Raw genomic sequence first — 21651 nt, 5'->3', positions numbered from 1 at the left:
CAGATTGCTAAATAATAGGATAGTAGATATTTCGATTAGAATTTGTTACATCTTACTTCTAAATATATCATCTATCATTATTCCATTTATAAAAATTTTATAGGCGCATTGACATCAGACAAATAGACATCAAGTCATAAGGCATTTAGAAATATAACCCTTTAACTTCTCAATCAAAATAAATCAACAGTGGATTAATATCAAATATTAGCCAACGTACAGTTTTGATTGATAAGTCAAGACAATGGAGAAGAGGTTGATAAATGATATTATGATAGTTTGATCAGTTTGAGATTTGTGCGATTGGCATCTTGTCAGGTTCATGACTTATCTTAATTTTAAGAGGTGTCTGGTCAGAGATTGGAATCAATAAGGAACTAGTGTAGGTGATGAAATTGAGGAATATTTCGTATTCTCACTAGCTTGTCAATAAAAGGGTCTAGGTCGTTAATCATAAAACTTAGCAGAAAGTTGATTAGTTTAGAAGATGAAATGAAATGGTATGGTGAAAGTTGATGTGGAGTAATTCCTAAACGATCACTGGATCTGTCTCAACAGTTACATCAGCTTAATGAAGCATTGATATATTGTGTCTGTCCTAACTTTCATAGAGGAACTTATACTTGTGGTAGACTAGTTCCAATGTATTTTCCCTCCTGTCTGACCTTTTCAGTGTTATACGGTTGTCGATACAAACTGGACATAAAGCTCTTCAGGCAACTGCTTAAAGGGATAGATTCGCCATTTCAGGAGTTCATTTGGGTCGTATATTTGTGTAAATCGACTAGAAACCACGAAAATCGCATAATTCCTTCAAAAATATGAATTTCACTTTCTATTTCTAGATATATCTTTTCCATATAGTCAAGAGAGGACGAGTCTTCTTTTTAACTTTCAAACGTGAAAATTTTGGACTCGGATGAAGAGACTCAAATTTAGACGGTGAGCTGTGATACTATTACTGATTAGCCTAGATAAAAAATCTCGGTTCTGAGACTAAAGTACGAGTAGTTAAACATGATAAGTAAATTTATTTTACTTACAATCAATTTTTAACATCAGATAATTGTCTCTAAAACACGTTTCTGAATTAATGGAACCTTACTATTGGAAATTCATCTAAAACTAACAGTACTAATTTGAAGCTGATATTTCAATTCATAAATAACCGGTATACTGCCAATTACTGTGCACGACGATTTGCAAAGAAACCAAAGTTTACGTTTTGTCTATTGTAAGTTTTATTACATCCAAGTTTACTAATGGGCTAAAGTAAGACATGGCTGTAAATAATAGATATGTTATTATGTACAATGGCCTGATGGCTTATTTAATGTGTTACATCTGTAGTTCTTAATGGTGCTATAGTATTAGAAAAATCTGGACTTTTATGTAGCAAATGGACATAAATTGATACCTTACGGAATACTGGTTTTGACATAATTCTATTTTCAACCTATTGGTATTCTGATTAAAATTATATAGGCTTCTGTTGTTGACTGGAGTACTTTTGGAAACATCTTTGAATAGATCATTAAAAAAGCCTCGCCCTTAAGCTGGTTCCTTGAAATGAGCCCTTCTTAAATATCCATGGTAAAGTTGTATCGACTGCGTAGAGTATAAGAAACGTAAGTGTTGATCCACTACCGCCATCATTATTCGGCTCCAACCAGAAAATATTCTGGAACAATTGTAGAACAGATGGTCCTCATCAGAATAAGATGAGATCAAGTTTACAGAGAAATTATATGAGAGATGCAATATTTACTGTAAAAAAGATATTTTAACACTCATTTTAGCGCAATTTTATCGTCAACTTAATGATGGTCGACGTTCACTTTCGGAACAATACGCCAGATTTGATGGTATATCTCATCTTACAACTATTTTGAACTTAAATGTTTACGAAAATTGCGTCTTTACTTAAATGTCAACGCATTCAATGCAATCGAGATGGAAATTCTTTAATCAAAACAATAATTCTAAAATTTCTCTGAAATCACATTGCGTGAAAAAGATGCAATCGTAAAGGAAAAAGCTCATCACTTAATTTTTTCTCCTCGACTAAGTTTTCATAAATCTTTTGTAGGATAAATACAAGGTATTGATTTTGTGTAAAAGAAAAGTTTATTTTATTTAAGAAATATATTAACAATAAAGTGTTTGGTAAGTTTATATATAAATAACTCCTCAACCTTGGGATATTGCACTTTCATCCTTCTATTGTATGTAATATTTCCAATCCTATCATTTCAGCATTTATTGCGATATTGAAACACGGCATTTTTTGTTCTTCATATCTCTTCAGATTAAACTCTGCGTTTTAGGAACATGTTTATTAATTGCGGTTAAAAACGGTTGACTTACTGTATGTTATCAAAAATTTGTTATTCCGAAGGTGTCAAAATGTAATGTACGAAAATGGGTACCTGGCCTTAAAAGAAAATAAAAGACTATATTTGTGGTTCATATAACTGAATTCCTGACGCAACTTGGTTAATAATAGCATATATGCGAACATTAAGAATAATGACTCGATGTCCCAATTTATTTTCACATAGATGACAAGTTTTATTTTAAACATTACAGAAAAGGCTATCATATCAATAACGCTTGAGTAATTATTCCACACGAATTAACTCAATACTGTATTTATTAATCATTGCAAGTTCCACAACCGTCATAAAAACAATCCGTGTTACAATTTAAATAAAATTCTATCAATGCTCTTAGCTATAGTACATTATACAACATGTAATATGTTATTCTACAGAAGGTTCTTCTTTCTTCAGAACATATCAATCCGCAAAACATTGGGAAGTAAATCTTACAGGTAATTTCGATACTGTTTATATGTACATGTACTTTATAATGTAAAGTATGAGTGGTGGATTTGACATGTGAAAATGAAGATTTTTTGTTCCTATACTGTTGGAATTTGTTGCCCTGATAAGTCATTTTTCATCTACATTTCAGTCGACTCTGCTGTAAAAAGGTACAGATGACTCGAGAAAAGATCATTTATTTAAGCAATGAGATTTTGTATCGAGAACCAATAGGTTGTTATCCTTGTTCAAAATGGTTCGAAAGTAAATGTTAACGGGACAAAAAGGGGGGGGGGGTGTTTTGAGTCTTGTAAATATGTCAATCGTCTTCAGAAGTACTTGAAAATTAAGAAAACCATATAATTCCTTCAAAAATATCTAAAACTAGGAATTTCACTCACTATTTCTTCTTAACATGCAAACACAGATAATTCTGGACACACGTTGATTTGAAGGCTCAAATTTCGAAGGTGAGATGTGAACACTGTTACTGATTGGCTTAGCTAAAAAAAATTATCCCCTTTTTGAGACCAAAGTATGATTGGTCAAAAAGAATTTCGCATCCGTCCCTTTAAATTTAAACGAGTAAAGGTTGAAAATAAGCCTATCAGGCTATACATTCAAAAATATCTTTGGGGCAATAAATCAGTGAGAAGAAGCAGATATACCTCCAGAAATTTGTTTTCAAGATACAGGAAACGTTATTATCAATCTATGACGTCTTTTGAAAAGAAAAGTTTACGCACGGAATATTTGAAAGATTGGAATCCAATTTAATACTTTACACTAAAAACGACATGTAAGATGTGTTTTTGTGTTAATCTTGTATTGATATTATAGAACTAGATACGATTATAGCCACATCAATGTTTAAAGATATCTTGCTGTTAATGGTTTCTTCTATTGGCAAACTTTCTGAAAATTCTGAAATCCGCATGTTGTATTTTTCAATTATTTGCTTAGAAAAAATATCGTGCTTCTTATTAAATCTTTAAGTTTAATATTGAATAACCATAATATGGTTCATGAGCATACGTCTTCAATTTGATCAAAATTATTTATTTAATGCGCGAAAAATATGAAATCATAATTTTAGTCTTGGTTTTTAATGTTACATGTTTTAACGTGTACTGCAATATTTATATTCGTAACATTTCTTTCAATTGTCGCCTTTCGAAGCATTTGTTTTGAAACATGAAGGACAAAATATCAGAGTATAGTGAATGAGAGTCTCCCTTTAAGTGAGTTTACCATTGAAATAAAAAGGCCAAGTAATTTGCATTCATGTGGTGTTTTAGAATTGACCACTAATTGAAAGGAAAGAGAAGTTTTTGTCAATGGTATTAAGCCACCCGGGTCTAATCTTGTTGCCTATTTGTCAATATAGGATGTTGGGATAGAGGATCGATGTGAATATGAAGACAGGAGCAATGGAAGTTAATTTGCTTGTCAATACTTTTAAATTTGACTTTCGTGACTTGTCTGTCACTTGTCAGCTTTATCTAGCAGTAACTACAGAAACTAAATTGACAATATTACTATGGATTAGTGGCCACCGATTCTAAATGGAAGTCGCTTCCGTTTCGTATGCGATCACTAAAGTTTATTTCATTACATTACAAATATCTAAAACGAAAAAAAGGTTGGAAAATAAGGTTATATTTAAAAGTCCTAGCTCTATATTGTAATTTTCATGTGGAGTTGCTTAATTTGATTTGTGTTATTTCGGAAAAGAAATGTGAAGGTAAAAGAAATTAAGTTTGTGCCTTTATAAATTGAATCAAATATGTTCTCTTATCGAATGTAAAGAAGGAAAGTGATGTGACTCACTATGCCACGAGTGTCTTGGAATGAATTATCAAAGATGAACAATTCTCTTGAAGAAGATGTCATCTCTGACTAGAATTCCAATGACGTGCGGATCCAGAATTCCAAAACAACCTGTCAGTAAGAAAGTAACACTTTGATTAAATGGAATCTGGCTATAAATGCATTTCAGATTTTGTGACAGAATAGATTTATCAAACTTTGTTTAAAAAAATATACTTTAAGTCAATACGAAATTGGCATATCAGTGACGCAAGTCAGATCAGCTGACACGAACTTCAAGACAGTTGCACGACAGGGGCACGAAAAACACAGTAGACTCAGAAATTAAGATTCCCTGTTTAATGAATAGGGTTGCATCACAAACATTGTTCTTTATTATGGTAGTCACCGGCCAAATCGACAGAATTCTAGATTCAGTTACAAAATTATTTACATTATCTTTATGACTATTTTTGGACAATAAGAATACTTGTATAATTACGTTGACCTAATGGCGAACACAAGGAATAAATAGTTACCTGTTTTATGATAAAGTCATTTATAAATACTATGAAAACATCAGGATCAATCTTTTGCCCTTTAATTTTTTCTGAAATCAAGTGATAAATTAGTAAGATAAATCAATTGCTTATGTGTATTTAAATGCACTTAAAAGATCCGCGCCTTGAGCATTTAATCATCTGACTGCCGGAATAGAAACGAAATAAAATAAAACCTTACTCATTCTGTGTATTGGATTAAGATGGAATTAGATGCGAGATGGGAAAACAGACGCTAATCAATAGGATAAACACATCGTACAAGTGGCTTAAATAGATTTTACTCGCCAATATTGTTTTCTATCAGATCACATCAACAGGTTATAGAAAAATGACCTGGCAATTTCCAGATAAGAAGATTGGGATCTGAGGTTATTCCACAGAAAATTGCCTCTCCCAACTACATAATACCTTATCAAACTTTCATTGTTGATTTCTCAATAAAAAAAAACCCATTGTATTAAAACAGGATACTCTTGGAATTTTACACCACAATACAAACGGAAGCAAAAACTGGCAGTACCAGTTGTTAGTTATCAACATCAGACGCTTTAATATCTATACATGTATTCGAAAACAACCATGTAAAACATCTGCTAATATAAAAAAAAAAATAAAAAAATAACAACCAAAATAACAGCAAGAGCTTAAATTAAGAGATTAAAAATGCAGTATCGTGTTTTTCAGCAGGTAACACATGTCATCCATAATCAATCGAGATTCTTCTTTATATCATGTTCTGTGGATTTTTGACCCAATAGCGTCCAAATTTGAAATCAATCTTAACACTACATATTAACTTAAAAGTATGGAAATCAGAACAGAACCTTTGATTTGTTGAATATTAAATGAGCCAGAACAGGAGATACCTAACAAAATCGTCAAATCATGGATAACGACTGAAGCCACCAGCATTTTAATCAGATTGATTCAGTTTATTAACGTCAACCCTGAAACTACTAAATAAACTACCGAGCAACGACAGTTTTAGTCAACATACCATCTTCAATTTTATTAGATATCTAAGATAGTTTGAAACATTAACCATAAAAACAACAGCAGCTATGAAGCGAACAAGGAAATAACAACGACACCCTTCATAGCTGCAACAGCAACTGGACAATTGGAATTATCAGTTTGTTTGTTTGAATTAAACAGTATAAGGGACATAACTCTTAAGCATATGCAGTGAACCACAATTCTTTCTGGGAGTTAAAGACAGTCTCAAGGCGTGGGAATAATCTGTTAAGATGGGAGCAAGATAGTTTTGAAATATGTGAACAACATCTTTCTGTGTTTGTTTAAGATTAGTTTAAATATCAATTCAAAAACAGAAGCCAGAAACAACAGCAAAAAACATGAAAAACAACAAAACAGCTACAGCTTGACATAAGGCTTAACTGGGAATTATGTGAGAAATAGTTCTGATATATTTGAACACCAGCTGAAACATCGATCGAAATTCCAAACACTATCAACCAAGAAACAACAGCGAAAAAAATAAAACAACATCAAAACAGCAGACTAATAGTTTGTGCTACATCAACATCAGATTAGCATCATAACAATTTGTCATTTTTCTGCGGGATAGATGATGCGACTAGGTATAAGGGACATAACTCTTCACATAGACAACAGACCACAAGTCTTTCATCCCTGCATCGAACCGTTTTCGAAAGACTAAAATTCTAAGATGTTTATAGAAACTGGTGATAATACAGTGACTGGCTTAATATCTATTCCATGGCCAAAGCCAGATTTTGAGAGATCCAATGAAATGAAAAAACTACAATCTGAAGGGTCCACTGGCAATTCTAGGTATTTCATATTGTCTGTCGAAGTCGTTTCCGACAATCGTGAGGAAAACGCACAAAAAGTCTCTTAAGGTGGATTTACACTTTGGACGCCGTCAACCGCCGTAAAACGCTAGTACACGCTCGCGGTCGGGTGTTGCCAGCGTTCCTCAGCGCATAGGTTTATACTATCCATGTCCGTGAGTAGTCTCAGTATAACGGCGCAAGTCGGCGTACCATTTTCCAGAGTGGAACTTTTACGACGCGAATTCGCATTCGCCAATGTTTCAACCAATCAAAAGAAGCTTGTAGACAACACAGACAAGGGAGTCAATCGGATTGGTTCGACAGACATGTAAATTAAGATGAGAGAGTGATCAGTGAGCTTCAAACATTAATTAAGTGTTTTATATCACAACTCGGTCAGATTTCAAGGACCAAATGAAAAAGAAAATGCCTCTTGGCGAACCATTGGACCGAGATAGTAAATATAGACGTTCTGTGTCATGTTTCATGATTACAAATTGGACACCGACAGCACTGACCTATGATGTTTGTTATGACTATCTCTATCATTTGTGTAATTATAAATCTTTTGACTAAAAACGAGTTTTGTAAATATGTCGGCGCATGCGCGCGTCTGCGCAATCGCCAGCTAACACCGTCAGCAGAAATTTAAAAGCACCTTAATATACGATGGTATTCACGCCTGCCACGACTGTTACAGATTCAGGGCGTTTCTATTTATGGCTTAGTATATAGGGAGACCGCGTGGCATTCCCACCATCCTTATAAAGAAACAAGGCGATATATGACAGAAACAACATTTATTGGCCAACCTTTTAAAGTTTTAACGTTTCATATATACCCTGGCTTCCTTTTACAGTCCATATTTATATCCTAACATGAAAAATTAAATCCATTTTTATATCATTAATTCTAAATTATTTACGGATATTTTTTCAGCCTAATTTGTGGGCAAGGTTTACTTCTGGACAACGGTTAACCGTTTGCTCTTTTCGAAGTTATTTTTCTTATAAATGAAATTAATCGATCTGATTAAAATGCAATTCATGTTTTTGCAGGTGACCCCATTTTTCATCCATGATCTGACGATATTGTTTAGCATATCCTGTTCTGGGTCATTTAATATTCAACAAATTTACATTTCTGTTCAATAATAAAATCACCAACTTTTTTTCGTACCTCAAGGTTTTGATCATAATGTCAAAGATTTCTTACACGAAGACTAATTATAGAGATGAAAGACTATTAATAGGATAGTAAACACCATATGCCATAATGGAATCATTTCTTATAAACTTGTTTACTAATTAAACTTTTTATATTTTGGACTGGTTTCAAGTAAAGTACATACAAAATACAATAGCCAACTATAATGGTTTTATAGTGCGCTTAGTACGTAATCTGGTGTGAGAAATCTTAAATGAAATAATCAGCCAGAGTGCAGAAAAATAAACACAAGATAATATCGTGGAATAAGCACATTGTTTGTGATTTGTACTACTTATTTCTAAATCTTGTTCAAGTCTTCAATCTCTTATGGTTTGTGAAGTCGCTTCGGACTTAAATTTACTACTGGCTGACATGTTCGCTTTCTTTCATTACATTTTGAGTGATGACATGATTTTGAAGTCCTCGTTGACCACTGTTAATTAGTAAAGTCATATCATTTAGAATACTTCAGGAGTAGGTGACACATTCAACAAACCATTGTTATAAATTAAACGAAAAATACACATATTCAAACAATACTTTATCAGTCTGTTGGTGAATATGATTTAACCCTGTTCATGGCAATAATACTTCTCATCTTGAGGTATTGCATTAGTTCCATTTAGTTTCTTATCCATGTTACATATTTAGTGTCAATTACTGCTTAAGATTCCATTTTTATATGCGAAAAGGTGAATGCTAAGACACAGATCAATATTTTGGTTTGCTGTCCCGGGTACATGTGAAACGTTACTCAAAGTTAGGGTGACTCCGACATAATTCACAAGGTTCTGAACAAAAACTATCAAGTGACTCCGACATAATTCACAAGGTTCTGAACAAAAACTATCAAGTGACTCCAAAATAGTTCACAAGGTTCTGAACAAAAACTATCAAGTGACTCCAAAATAATTCACAAGGTTCTGAACAAAAACTATCAAGTGACTCCGAAATAGTTCACAAGGTTCTGAACAAAAACTATCAAGTGACTCCGACATAATTCACAAGGTTCTGAACAAACACTATCAAGTGACTCCGACATAATTCACAAGGTTCTGAACAAAAACTATCAAGTAACTCCGACTTAATTCACAAGTTCTGAAAAAAAACTATCAAGTGACTCCGACATTATTCGCAAGGTTCTGAACAAAAACTATCAAGTGACTCCGACATAATTCACAAGTTCTGGAAAAAAAAACTATCAAGTGACTCCGACATTATTCGCAAGGTTTTGAACAAAAACTATCAAGTGACTCCGACATAATTCGCAAGGTTCTGAACAAAAACTATCAAGTGACTCCAACATAATTCACAAGGTTCTGAACAAAAACTATCAAGTGCCTCCGACATAATTCACAAGGTTCCGAACAAAAACTATTAAGTGACTCCGACATAATTCACAAGTTCTGAAAAAAAAACTATCAAGTGACCCCGACATTATTCGCAAGGTTCTGAACAAAAACTATCAAGTGACTCCGACATAATTCACAAGGTTCTGAACAAAAACTATCAAGTGACTCCGACATAATTCACAAGGTTCTGAACAAACACTATCAAGTGACTCCGACATAATTCACAAGGTCTGAACAAAAACTATCAAGTGACTCCGACTTAATTCACAAGGTTCTGAACAAAAACTATCAAGTGACTCCGACATAATTCACAAGGTTCTGAACAAAAACTATCAAGTGACTCAGGCATAATTTACAAGTTACAAGTTTCTGAACAAAAACTATCGGGTGACTCCGATTTAAGTTACAAAGTTACATGGTTCAGAACAAGCACTATCTGGTGAATCCGACATAATTCACAAGGTTCTAAACAAAAACTATCGGGTGACTCCGATATAATTTACAAGTTACAAAATAACAAAAACTATCAGACGACTCTGACTTCATGCCCTAGTTACACGGTAATGATCGAAAACAAAAAATGGTTTTATTTCGGTTTCACAGTAATAAATGATGCTTAGTAGTAAACCTGCAGTCTACGACAAATTTTGAAAGAATTTTTCTGCTATTGAAATCACCGAGATTTACCAACCTCACGTCCGTCATCAATTAAAGGCGTTTTATAAATCCACTTTACTTCAAGCGGATCTGTGTGTAATCATTTGAAACCCTACCCAATGGGTCTAGAAGAGAAAACAAAGAGTAAGCACTAGTAGTGAAAATATCTAAAACAAGACTTATCTAAGAAACATGTTCCTCTATTCCAGCCTTGGTTCTTGACAGTTGTCGGCTGGAGTAGAGTCAGAAAAATAGTTAAATGGAGATTTTCCACACCCACAGAAGATGTGTTTTTTCTAACATAGTATCAATTTACCTGTACAATGACTGTAAATTAGTGTTGAGCATTTGTTAGTATCACGTGATTCTGTGACCTTTGAACTATTAGCTACGCACGCATTTAAATGGAAGCGAGATAAGTTTTGGTAAAAAGATAATTTGATGGAACCGGATACATGACCTCAATGGTGTAGGGAGAAAATTATGGTATGACTGAACTACAAAAATATTCATCTTTCCAAACATATCTGAGTTTTGCATATCCGAGGTATCATAATATATTTTAAAAACTCCACAACTGCGGAGATGCGGAACGTCCCCATTTAACAGGGTCGCTACACGAGGCGACATCTGTCCAAATAGCTATCAGAGGCTAGAACAGAACAGATGTTTCGGTCTAATCTACAAACCATCAAGTAATATTTCAAAATTTGTAGTTGGTTATCCGAAAAACTACTACGATTTATTTCGGGGACACGATAATAGATAAAATTCAAAAAAAGAAACACATTTCTCAAAGAGACATAATTTAGGTCCAGTTTAAATTCCAGTTTAAACTTTAGCCTCCATGCATCACTTCACATGATAGGGTCGCTATTATATTTATCAGCATAAGAGATACGAATCTTACTTCACCGCATTTCTCAAGATATGGGTTCTTTAAGCAACTTTCATAAAATTAGTTTAATCTTTTATAATCTTAGACAGGCGAACTTAATTCTTGTAGATAAACCGTCTTTTTGGCTTGATCATTGTCTAATTTGTATCGTAACGATCTAGGAGTGTCATAAAAACCATGGTTCTGGTTTATAAGTTTGTGCTTGCTGGCAATACTACTTTTACTGCTGGAGAGTGATACACTATCTGGACCTCGCTTTGCACGTGGATCATAAGGAAACCGGTATTTATTATAATCCACATCCTGTTCGGCACGTTTTTCGATTTGAACCACTACCAATCTATAAACAAGTAGCACTATCACAATAGTATTTTTAGACGTAAAGAACATATTGGTGTAGCTTAGAACATTATATCTAAATATTAATAACATCCTAAGAACGAGGAATGGTGCGTCTTGCAAAAGAATAGATATAATTATTCCATAAACGTCTGCAGAACAACAGCCCGTTTCAGGGTCTGGTGCAATTGGAACTAAACCAGTATAGTCTTGTCGAGATCTCGAGGCAGTCAACACCAATGAAAATCGAATTAGACTTAGTGACCATATTCCAAGTATGATGATACAAAGCGTCTCATTATGTCTCACCTAAAAACAAAATGCAATATTTAACAGATAGTAATATTCAAAAAATCTATTCGAATAAAAAGTGGAAGTAGGCCTATCTAGAGCAAGTTTATAATTCATCGCGTTTATTCCCTTGAAAACAGGACCATCACACACAAAGCCCAGTAAGTAAAAGAGCTCTGAGTACGTCCGGATGTACTAAGTCATGGCTACTTTCAGAAGAATAATCTTTTTTGTGTCACTTTTTATATTTTCATGGGACTTAACAATCATAAAAAAAATTATAACAATTTGCAAAATAAAACCTTAAAGATTTTTAACCCACCTTATCTTCTTTAAAAGCTTCAAAGAATTCAACGATATCTGCTGCGGTACCTATATAAACTAATAACAACTGAGACAGCTGATCATGGGTTAATTTGCCTTTTGGTAAAATCCATCTTCCTATGATAAGAATCAACAATAAAATCTGCTCTAATGTTCTTATCCATTCGTCAGAGTTCAACAATATAGGAATTCGTATTTCAAATTTAACCTAGAAATAAAATTATTGTTAGATATGTCAGATTTAAAAATGAGTTTGAGATTTGAAATGTTAGTTCAGATTTTGACATTCCTGTGCATCACATTTCAGATGGTATCGAATGCCGTGGTTCAGAAAGGCAGGAACAGTTGTTGAAAACACGATATATTTTGAATGTTGTTGAAAACACAATATATTTTGAATGTTGTTGAAAACACAACATATTTTGAATGTTGTTGAAAACACAATATATTTTGAATGTTGTTGTATTGAAATTGATTTCGTGACCTTGTCTGTCACGGAATCAGTGGAAATAGAATTTGCAATGTCAGCACAGTAACATAAACCCTTTCTTGTCAATTTTCAACCAACCAAGGGCGAAGGATTATTACACGATCTTAAAGACAGCCCGTGTCAACAACTCCACCCTGCATCTCAGACAGGGTGAGATCTGGAAGAAAGAATCCAAAGGATAGAGTGGAACAAATCTCATATCTTCAGCTTACAGAACAAAAACAATGGATAATAGAGTTTTCTATAATTGTATACTTACTCCCAGCACACTACCCAACTCAGCACTCATTTCCTGTACAGTTTCATTTTTCGCCAGATCGAGAAGTAACGATGTATTGGTAACACTGCGATCTGTTAGTCTCTTTTCCATTTCATACAATTCTAATAACCATATAGCTGGCACAATCGTCATTAGATATATAAATACACTAGGACAAAACCTATCAAAATAGAATGATAGATTGGAATTTGGCATGTTAATTTGTTATGCAGATGGATATTAGAGAACCATTCACAAACGTATGTAGTTCCTGGAATTTCTGAAAAACTTTCCTCGAAACAACATAAGTCTGTATCTATCCTAAAAGATACATTTGAATGAATGATATTAGAGATACTGGTGTTAAATGAAAAAGAGTACATTAACAAAAGACTGAGATATGCACAAAGAGGCATATAAACCACTCTTTAATCCATGAAAAGTGGTAAGAATGGACTACTCAAAATACATCAGAGAAAATTGAGAAAACGTTGCTTATAAGTAGGCTACTATGGCTATGGCAATGATCTTTGTAGATCGTCTTTTGGAGACATTGTTGAAAGGCCCTTTTCAGTATGATTTATTGACCTTATTTACTAAACTTGACGAAAATTTTAAATACTACGAAAGTTCCAAACCAATACAAATGCACGGATCTCGGAATAAAATGCCATTAATTGCGACCCTCGATCTTTACAGATATGTAACAAATTTTTGAGCAAATTTGAGTGGAAGCATTTATTAAGACCCGATAAGGGTCGAATCATGAAAGGGTGCTACTGTACTATTTTCGATACCAATTACTCTGGAATTTTTATTCAAAATAGTACCAATGTACTTATAATATAAACTGCTTGTGTATTTGTCTGTCCATTTAACACAGGGGAAGCTTCATTAATTCATGAAATATTAATTATTAAATAACGTATTGCTATTATTCACAATTATTAATGTCACATTTTGTACTATACAACACTGGTTTAAAATACAGTTTATAATAATGGTAGAACCAGTCTAACCTCTTGACGCCTGTCAGCAGGGTGCATATTTCAGACTTATTATTCTAATGTTATCATATACTAATTAAATAATACAATTACAAGCTATAAACACAGTCTGAAACCTACTTATTCTTTTCTATCTTAGAATAACTATTTGTGAGAGATGCAACTAGGCACTTCTAATTGGTGAAGTTAGTTAGTAAGGTACAAGATGTATCGATAAATTTTATCCTAGAATATGTATTTGGCGAATCAGACTCTGCTTATTGGTGTATTTGACCAGTTGTAATTTAATAGAGGTATGATAATGTAAGTTCCCATTGATCATATACTAAGTACACATAGGTATGTGACTCATAACTCTTGAAAAGGGAAAAATTTATTTTTATAAAATATTATGCTCTAAAAGAGAAGATTAAAAACATTCAAAATATTTTCCCAATTACAAAACTACGTCCTTACTGGTGTTACCATTGTTAGTTTTTATATGCCCACATGAAATGGGGGCGTATATTGTCGTCACCCTGTCCGTCGGTCCGTCCGTCCGTACGTCCACAATTCCTCGTAAACACTCTACAAGGCACAATTCTTGACTCACCCAAGGATGAACACTATTGAAAATCAGAAAAATCGAAAAATATTTAGTATGAGTTATTGCCCTTGTTCTTAAAACGCTCGTGAACACTCAAGAAGGCGCAATTCCTGACGGATTTTGATGGTGTGAGTGATGAACCCTATTTAAAATCAAAAGGATCAAAAAATGATTAGTATGACTTATTGCCCTTGTTCTTGAAAACGCGTTCAATTTTAACTAGTAAACACTCTAGAAGGTACAATTTTGGACAGATTTTGACGAAACTTGGTGTGAGTGTTTGTTATCACCCAAGTATAAACCCTATCGAAAATCAGAAAAATTGAAAAATATTGTATGAGCTATTGCCCCCGTGTTCTTGAAAACGCGTTTAATTTTTAGCTCGTAAACACTCCAGAAGGCGCAAATCTTGACGGATTTAGATGAAACTTGGTATGAGTGTTACTATCATCCAAGGATAAACCCTATTGAAAATCAGAATAATCGGAAAATAAATAATATGAATTTTTGCTCTTGTTCTTAAAAATGCGTTCAATTTGTAGCACGTAAACACTCTACAAGGCACAATTCTTGATGGATTTTGACAAAACTTGGTGTGAGTGTATGTAATCACCCAAAGATGAACCCTAACGAAAATCAGAAAAATCGAAAAATAGCGCTTTGTCTATAAAACACCTGAACCAATGTGCAGTGCGGAGAGCAATATATAAATAACCTTCAGGTGCTAGTATTTCCACCATCAAGGCAATAACATTAAGAGTAACTGAGAAGAAAAGTAGAAAGTAGATCCTATGTCTAATTAATACAATTTGCACTAACCATTTCCACTCCTTTCCACCTTTCTTGAATAAAGTGATTAATAATTCTATAACCAATAATAATAATATACATCCTAGATACCAGTAATTGTTGTTCTTTCGGACTAAACATACCCTCCATATAGTTAACAAACCATGGCAGCTGAAGAGTAATCTCACAGTTATAGCTCGAGTAACCGACAGCAAGCTCATAATTCTTCATTTGAATCCTACAATAGAAAAAAAAATATTTCAAAGATCTTGTAACATCACATAACATCACAAAGTTGATTGATTATATCATAGTTCATCCCTTGAGTGTCTTATCTCAATACAATAAAATAGTTTGCTGTTGACTTGTATGAGTGTGTAATAATCACCCGATATAGGAATAAATAATAAAGCAAATAGTTTTTCTCTTTCAAAAGATAATTAATTTTACCATTCGGAACAGTTTTTAATGCATTGATTCGTTTAACTGATATTTGCATACAGCAGTTCTGAGTACCAAGACCATCTTATAATTGCCAACCTTAGTCAACGTTCGGCTGTTTATTTATTTATGAAAGTAACCGAATTGATCAAAGATCAAATAACTAAAACACTTTACAGCGTGAAATATTAATATGATGAGAAAAATGAAAACTTTGATTTGATCTGTCTTTTTATCATAAAATCAAAATTTGTACACAGACATTAGTTGGTATCATATATTTTAATATTGTCATATTCTGTACTTATATATCACCATTGCAAATGGTATATGTGACTATGGTAGTCCAACTAGAGGTATTTCATTGTGAAAGTGTAACACGGCCCTTCTTGTTGCGATTCCGCGTCTATTGTGGATATGAGCTACTGAACAATATATATACCTCCCTATCATAGATATAATCTCTTACTTTCAATGCATAATCTACATCACAAGAAAAATCAATTCCTAAGGCATGGAATGTATATTTTAGAATAGATTGTAGGATTGGTGCGAGACGATATTTTGTTTTTTTGGTAATATAATCTACTGATAATAATTTTCATATTTAGAGTAAATAGTGCTCTATGACCTAGGCTAGTGATTAAGGCTTGTCTAAACACACCTTAATATGATTAATAAGGTAGCATCAATTACAAGGCTTTCATTAGCAGCATTATCAGATCTATAATATGTCACATTAAAAGGGTAAATTGCTATCATGACGGAGGCGAAATGTCGCAGAAGCAATCACTGTAAGTAGATCATCTGGTACTTTCTAATGTAAATTGAGAAATCATCTGATAAGTACATAGTTGTAATTATGTGTGTTCAACGAGATAAACACATACCCAAGACAATATCATAACCTGGAATCGTACAAAACTTATCTCAATAACAAACGTCCAGATGTATTAATCCGCATTCTGAAAAACCTATCAACGAAAATAGGGTGGTACAATTATTTGTAACTAATTAACCGCGTTTTAAGATATACTCAAAAGTCATCATGAATGTGAAAATATTGGTTTATAAGTATTAACCTATCGAGAAAGGAAATCATTTCAAAACATCAAAAATCAAATAGAAACTATCACCTTTTTTAATGTCTAACTTTAAATATTTAATATTTTCAAAATAATGAATAATTATAAGAATGTTTAATAAAGCTATTGATTTTGAGTAACAAGTGATAATCCTCAAATATTGTGCTGGTGAGAATAATCTTCTTTTTCGGGTTAATAAATTTAAATGGACAGATGCGCTATTTTGGGGGGTTGATTTGAGTCTTGAATACATGTAAATAGAAGTACTAAAAATGTACGAAAATCGCATAATTCCTTAAAACATATCTCAAACTTGGAATTTCTTTTTCTTTTCCTATATGGCAGTTTCTCAAGCAAAGACGACACGTATTTTTAACTTTCAAATGGGAATAATTCTAGACACACATGGATTTGAAGGCTCAAATTTGCCGCTGAAATGTATACTATTACTGTTTGGCTGAGATAAAAAAAAATCCCGTTTCTGAGAATAAGGTTTAATTGTTTAAAAAATGTGCATACCTGTTTTTTTTTGTCCTGATCAAATGAATATACACTAATATCATTAGCGCAAAATCAAATACTACAATAACAAATATTTTACTTTGATGGAGTCTATTTTTTTTAAAAATCTTCCTTTAAACTTTCCTCTTAAACAGAGTTATGTTGTACTATCTATTAGCAAAAGGCCACCTGTACCGAAAGAGAAACACATGTATGGTTGAATAATAATTGAAAATTGATGTATAAAATACACACTTATTAAGTTCTAGGTGTACTTGTACCTGAAACATGTTCAGATTGGTTGAAAAATAAACAAAATTTGATAAGATAGAAAGTTAATGCCATACCTTTCTGAATTTCCCAGAGTTCAGTGTCGTTGGCCTTATATTTGTCTCTAACATTTAAATGGAGTAATAAGATGGTAATATTATCACACAGGATTGTAAAGCAGTGTAAAATAATAATACACGGAAGGTTTATTCAGTCCCCTGGCCTCTGATCCCATTTATTTGTTTAACCAATAGTATGACTTTGATATTAACGTACTATATTTCAAAATGTTTGGTTAGTTTATGAAAATCTCGACCAAGACTTTCGTCTCAATATCCAAATTACACATTTAAAGCATGTTATGGTGTTTATCAATGACAATTAATTTTCAATATTAATCCGTGACGATAATGACATATTTAACACGAATTCAGTTTGGTGCACGGTTCAATACATAAACCTGGGCTGGATGCGTAGAAGACATATAAATCTATAGTAAAGACCAAAACACTTCTAGCCCGATAAATCTGGTCTTACTAGGTCCTCGGGCGGGATAATAAGATGAAATTTCGCCAAGGTTGAACAGTGACGAAACTCATCCATACGTTTGTGGAACTTTTAGGTTTATCGGGCTAGATCTAGAATAGGTTGGGTTTTTTTTCTGACGACCTAGTTCAGTTTCAGTATGATGTCAACAATTACTTAAATGAATTTATGAACGAATTAAAGATATGAATTTTCAATGGAATTCAAACTTTTAAGCACATCTAATATCTACATTTGGCGACATTTCTCCAACATACATATAAAATAAACAATTAACCCAGTTTTAGACCTGTTCGATTCAGACTCTCAAAATCGAAACATCGTCACCATGAGTTAAGTTCGCTTCAATTAGCATCAAACGTTTGAGAATGCTTACCATAATTCAATGGAGAAACATTATACTTGAATACTTAAAAAACACATATCTTAGCTGGGAATTTTTCTGAGTCAAAAAAATTAAAGTTCAGTGAGGGTATTAGTAGTAGTAGTAGATAGTTGGAATTATAGGCTGTATCAAAAAATGCTACGAAAGCATAGGCACAGACTTGCGTGATAGTAGAATATACATTCTTTAATAAGGCAAGATGGGAAAATTGTAGTTTTCTCTTTCTGACTAATTATTTAAAAAAGAACGAAACCCCGAGAAGATTTTTTAAAAGATAAATTTTTAGATCAACTATCACTTAAGTTTTATTTCTACTTATATAAATCCACCGAGAAATGTGAATATTGCTTTACTATATAATCAAATAGTGAACAAGTTAAATTTTCGCGAGCACAACAGAATACTGCCGATCTCAACTTAACTTTTAACTTTATTTACATACCACTCATCGTCTTACTACCGACGGTTGCAGTACGAAAATTTGTCTTTTATAAATGATAGTTCTGATGGTTCCAATATGGGTGATTTTCAATAAATGTTCGGACGAAAGTGTACTATTGTCTGTAGTAGTTCGCCTCTGTCAAACTTTTGGTACCTTCTTAAAGAAGCTAAATCTGATTAATTCTACTTTTGAGGTGGGTTCAGGTCGAATCAGAAACACTCATATCGAATATTGACCAACTTCGAAGGTAATCCAGATGATTGCAGGTTCCGCCCAGGACGAAAACATTCAATTATTGGTAGAGAGTACATCTGCAACGAATGACAACACTGGCTACAACTGCGATGTTAAGTCGTCACTGATCACAGAGCGAGTAATCATTAATTCAGTAGTTAGATTCTCACAGATATCACCGGACCTTGCTCATGACCATTATAAAAACATTGTTCGTGAAATTGTTATATAAACCATATGTTACATTTCATATGCAATATGCGTGTGCAACAAATTATAGCTTAAAAAGAAAACATAAAAAAAACTTTGTAATAAGAGACTACAAGTGGGATTAACTAGTATGATGGGAATAACATCATGATAATGGCAGGAAGGCCAAACAAACCATGTAATATTACATTGCAGTATAGTCATATAGTCATTAATCATACAACCTATTTCCATTTACCAACCTTTTCAAGAGAAAAATAATTAGAGGCTTAATTATACACGTGATAATGTGAATAAACCTATTCAATAAATCACAGTGAAACTGTAATACTTTTATAGTAACCTTATTTTTATTAATTGTTTGAGAAGATAGGTTGTATAACATATTTTCTGGAGCATTTTGGTAATTTTTACTATTTCTTTGTATTATTGAAGTCATCACTGTCAAGAGGTTTGGCATCGTTGAATAATCCCCATTGAGCCAAGCAAAGTGTCCCGTAGCGTTGAGTATCCATATCACAGTTTTAGAAGCTCAGCTAGCAAATGGTATGGACAAAATTTTTTTTGGAATATAAACCTGAATTTTGGTTCTTTTGATTAGATAGGAGGTGGATGCTTAATATTGTTTAAAAGTTGATTGTTATTGATAACTGTTTATCGCCCTTCTTAGATGAGTTCGGGTCGGTTCTTGGATTGACAGAAACTGAAAGAAACTGGTTGTGTCTAGGAACATCTGATCAATCAATTGTTTTTCATCTGACCTAGTTGATACATCGTTGGAGAATTGACTGATACAGAAATCCAATTAAAAAAGGGTTACAAGATAAAATGTTTCCTTTCGCGGATAAATTAAATTTTTTATATAATATTGGCCTTAATTTTGATGCATACTTTGATTGCATTGAGTGTTACGACGTATTCTTTTTTTTACAAAAAAGCCCTTAAAGTCAAATCCCAGATGTTCAGTTAAAAATTAATTGTGTTAATTGGTTCAAAACTAATTATCTGATTATATACCATCATCGTAAAACTTAATTGGAATATTTGTATAACACACATTTATATACAATAAATTTACAAACATATTCCTTTTAATTAGTTTCTAGCTTTCATTAATATTACTACACTTTGAGTGTTGACAGATGCTTGAACGAGTTTTAAAAACTTCACTGAATGTATAACTTTCGTCCTCTTGAGAACGGATAGTAACTTGTGATCAGTTTACTGTAATACATGATGTCTCTCTTCAACCCATCCCAAAGGCCACATGAACACACTCTTTGACTGCCAATACATTTAGATAATTTGACATTTGATCTATTTATCCTAGAATCTTGGAAAAAAACAGCTTACGTGAATTTGATGATTTCATGGACAAGTTTGCCGATCCTGGCGAACTGTATTTTCATTGTGTGTTTAGATGCATTGGGACATTCTCACGTATGTAATGATCAAGCGGTGATAAGTTTTGATTGTTTTGTTAGTTTTTCTTTGGCATTCAATTCTCTTAAAAGATTTAGTAAGGTAACAGGAATTCATGTTTTGAACAGAAAGGGAATGCAGAATGATTAACTAGATTCTATCAATCACTTCAAGACACCTAAAGTAATAACGATTATGACAAACTGTTTATGTACTTTTAGAATAATTTTTATCAGGGTACGAACAAACATCTCACACATATACAATAAAATTAAAAAATATATAGGTTTATTATTGGACAAAATTTCTGACAGTTGAGCGAAAAGGTTGTTTTTCGGGCATCGTATCTGCATCTTGCATCAGGGAATCTGCAAATATTCCATTTAGAACGAGTACAAGCAAAACCCGACGTCATGGTGTCGCTTTCCTTTGATAGATAATTGAATTTTGGGCATCAAGTTCGTTTTCGATATATCTGTCTAGCAAAAATAAGAGTTAGCAGACACTTTCAATTTACCAGGAAAATAACTTTACATAAAACACTCCTTTGTACTAAAATTGGTCTGATGTCAAATCGACTGTGGCTGATCGATATTTTTAATAAAAAAAAGTAGACAGACACCATAATTATATAATATATCCATCAATGATATAGCGATGGCTGTTTATTTTCCCGAAAACTACGCCAAGTGATCCAATCTGATTTTAAGTTCAGGTCCAAATACTTGATTAAATAAAGATGCGCCATATCATAACACCTGATGTCACTCATAGCATCACTTTCGGAGTCCACATAGCTGAAAACATTTATTTTGTGTAACCATCATCAGCATCGCAGCATAGGTCGAGATGGTACCCCTTTTCCCGCATCAGTGACACAGGTCAAAAGTGGAGAAGACA

The 21651-nt window shown here is 33.1% G+C and overlaps 1 protein-coding gene across 1 annotated transcript; it reads right to left on the bottom strand.

Annotated features, from left to right (window-relative positions):
• Window positions 1-11439: 11439 nt before the first annotated feature.
• LOTGIDRAFT_73775 (hypothetical protein) lies at window positions 11440-15412 on the bottom strand (the record flags this gene model as incomplete). Its single annotated transcript, XM_009059561.1, has 4 exons — window positions 11440-11778; window positions 12083-12292; window positions 12918-13014; window positions 15246-15412. Coding segments are annotated over 4 exons (813 nt in total), but the record flags the coding sequence as incomplete, so codon positions are not given.
• Window positions 15413-21651: the final 6239 nt, after the last annotated feature.

The sequence above is a fragment of the Lottia gigantea genome, assembly GCF_000327385.1.
Source record: "Lottia gigantea unplaced genomic scaffold LOTGIsca_4, whole genome shotgun sequence".
Taxonomy (NCBI): Eukaryota; Metazoa; Mollusca; class Gastropoda; family Lottiidae; genus Lottia; species Lottia gigantea.
The sequence above is the reverse complement of the archived record's forward strand: the minus strand, read 5'-3'. Positions and strand labels throughout refer to the sequence as shown.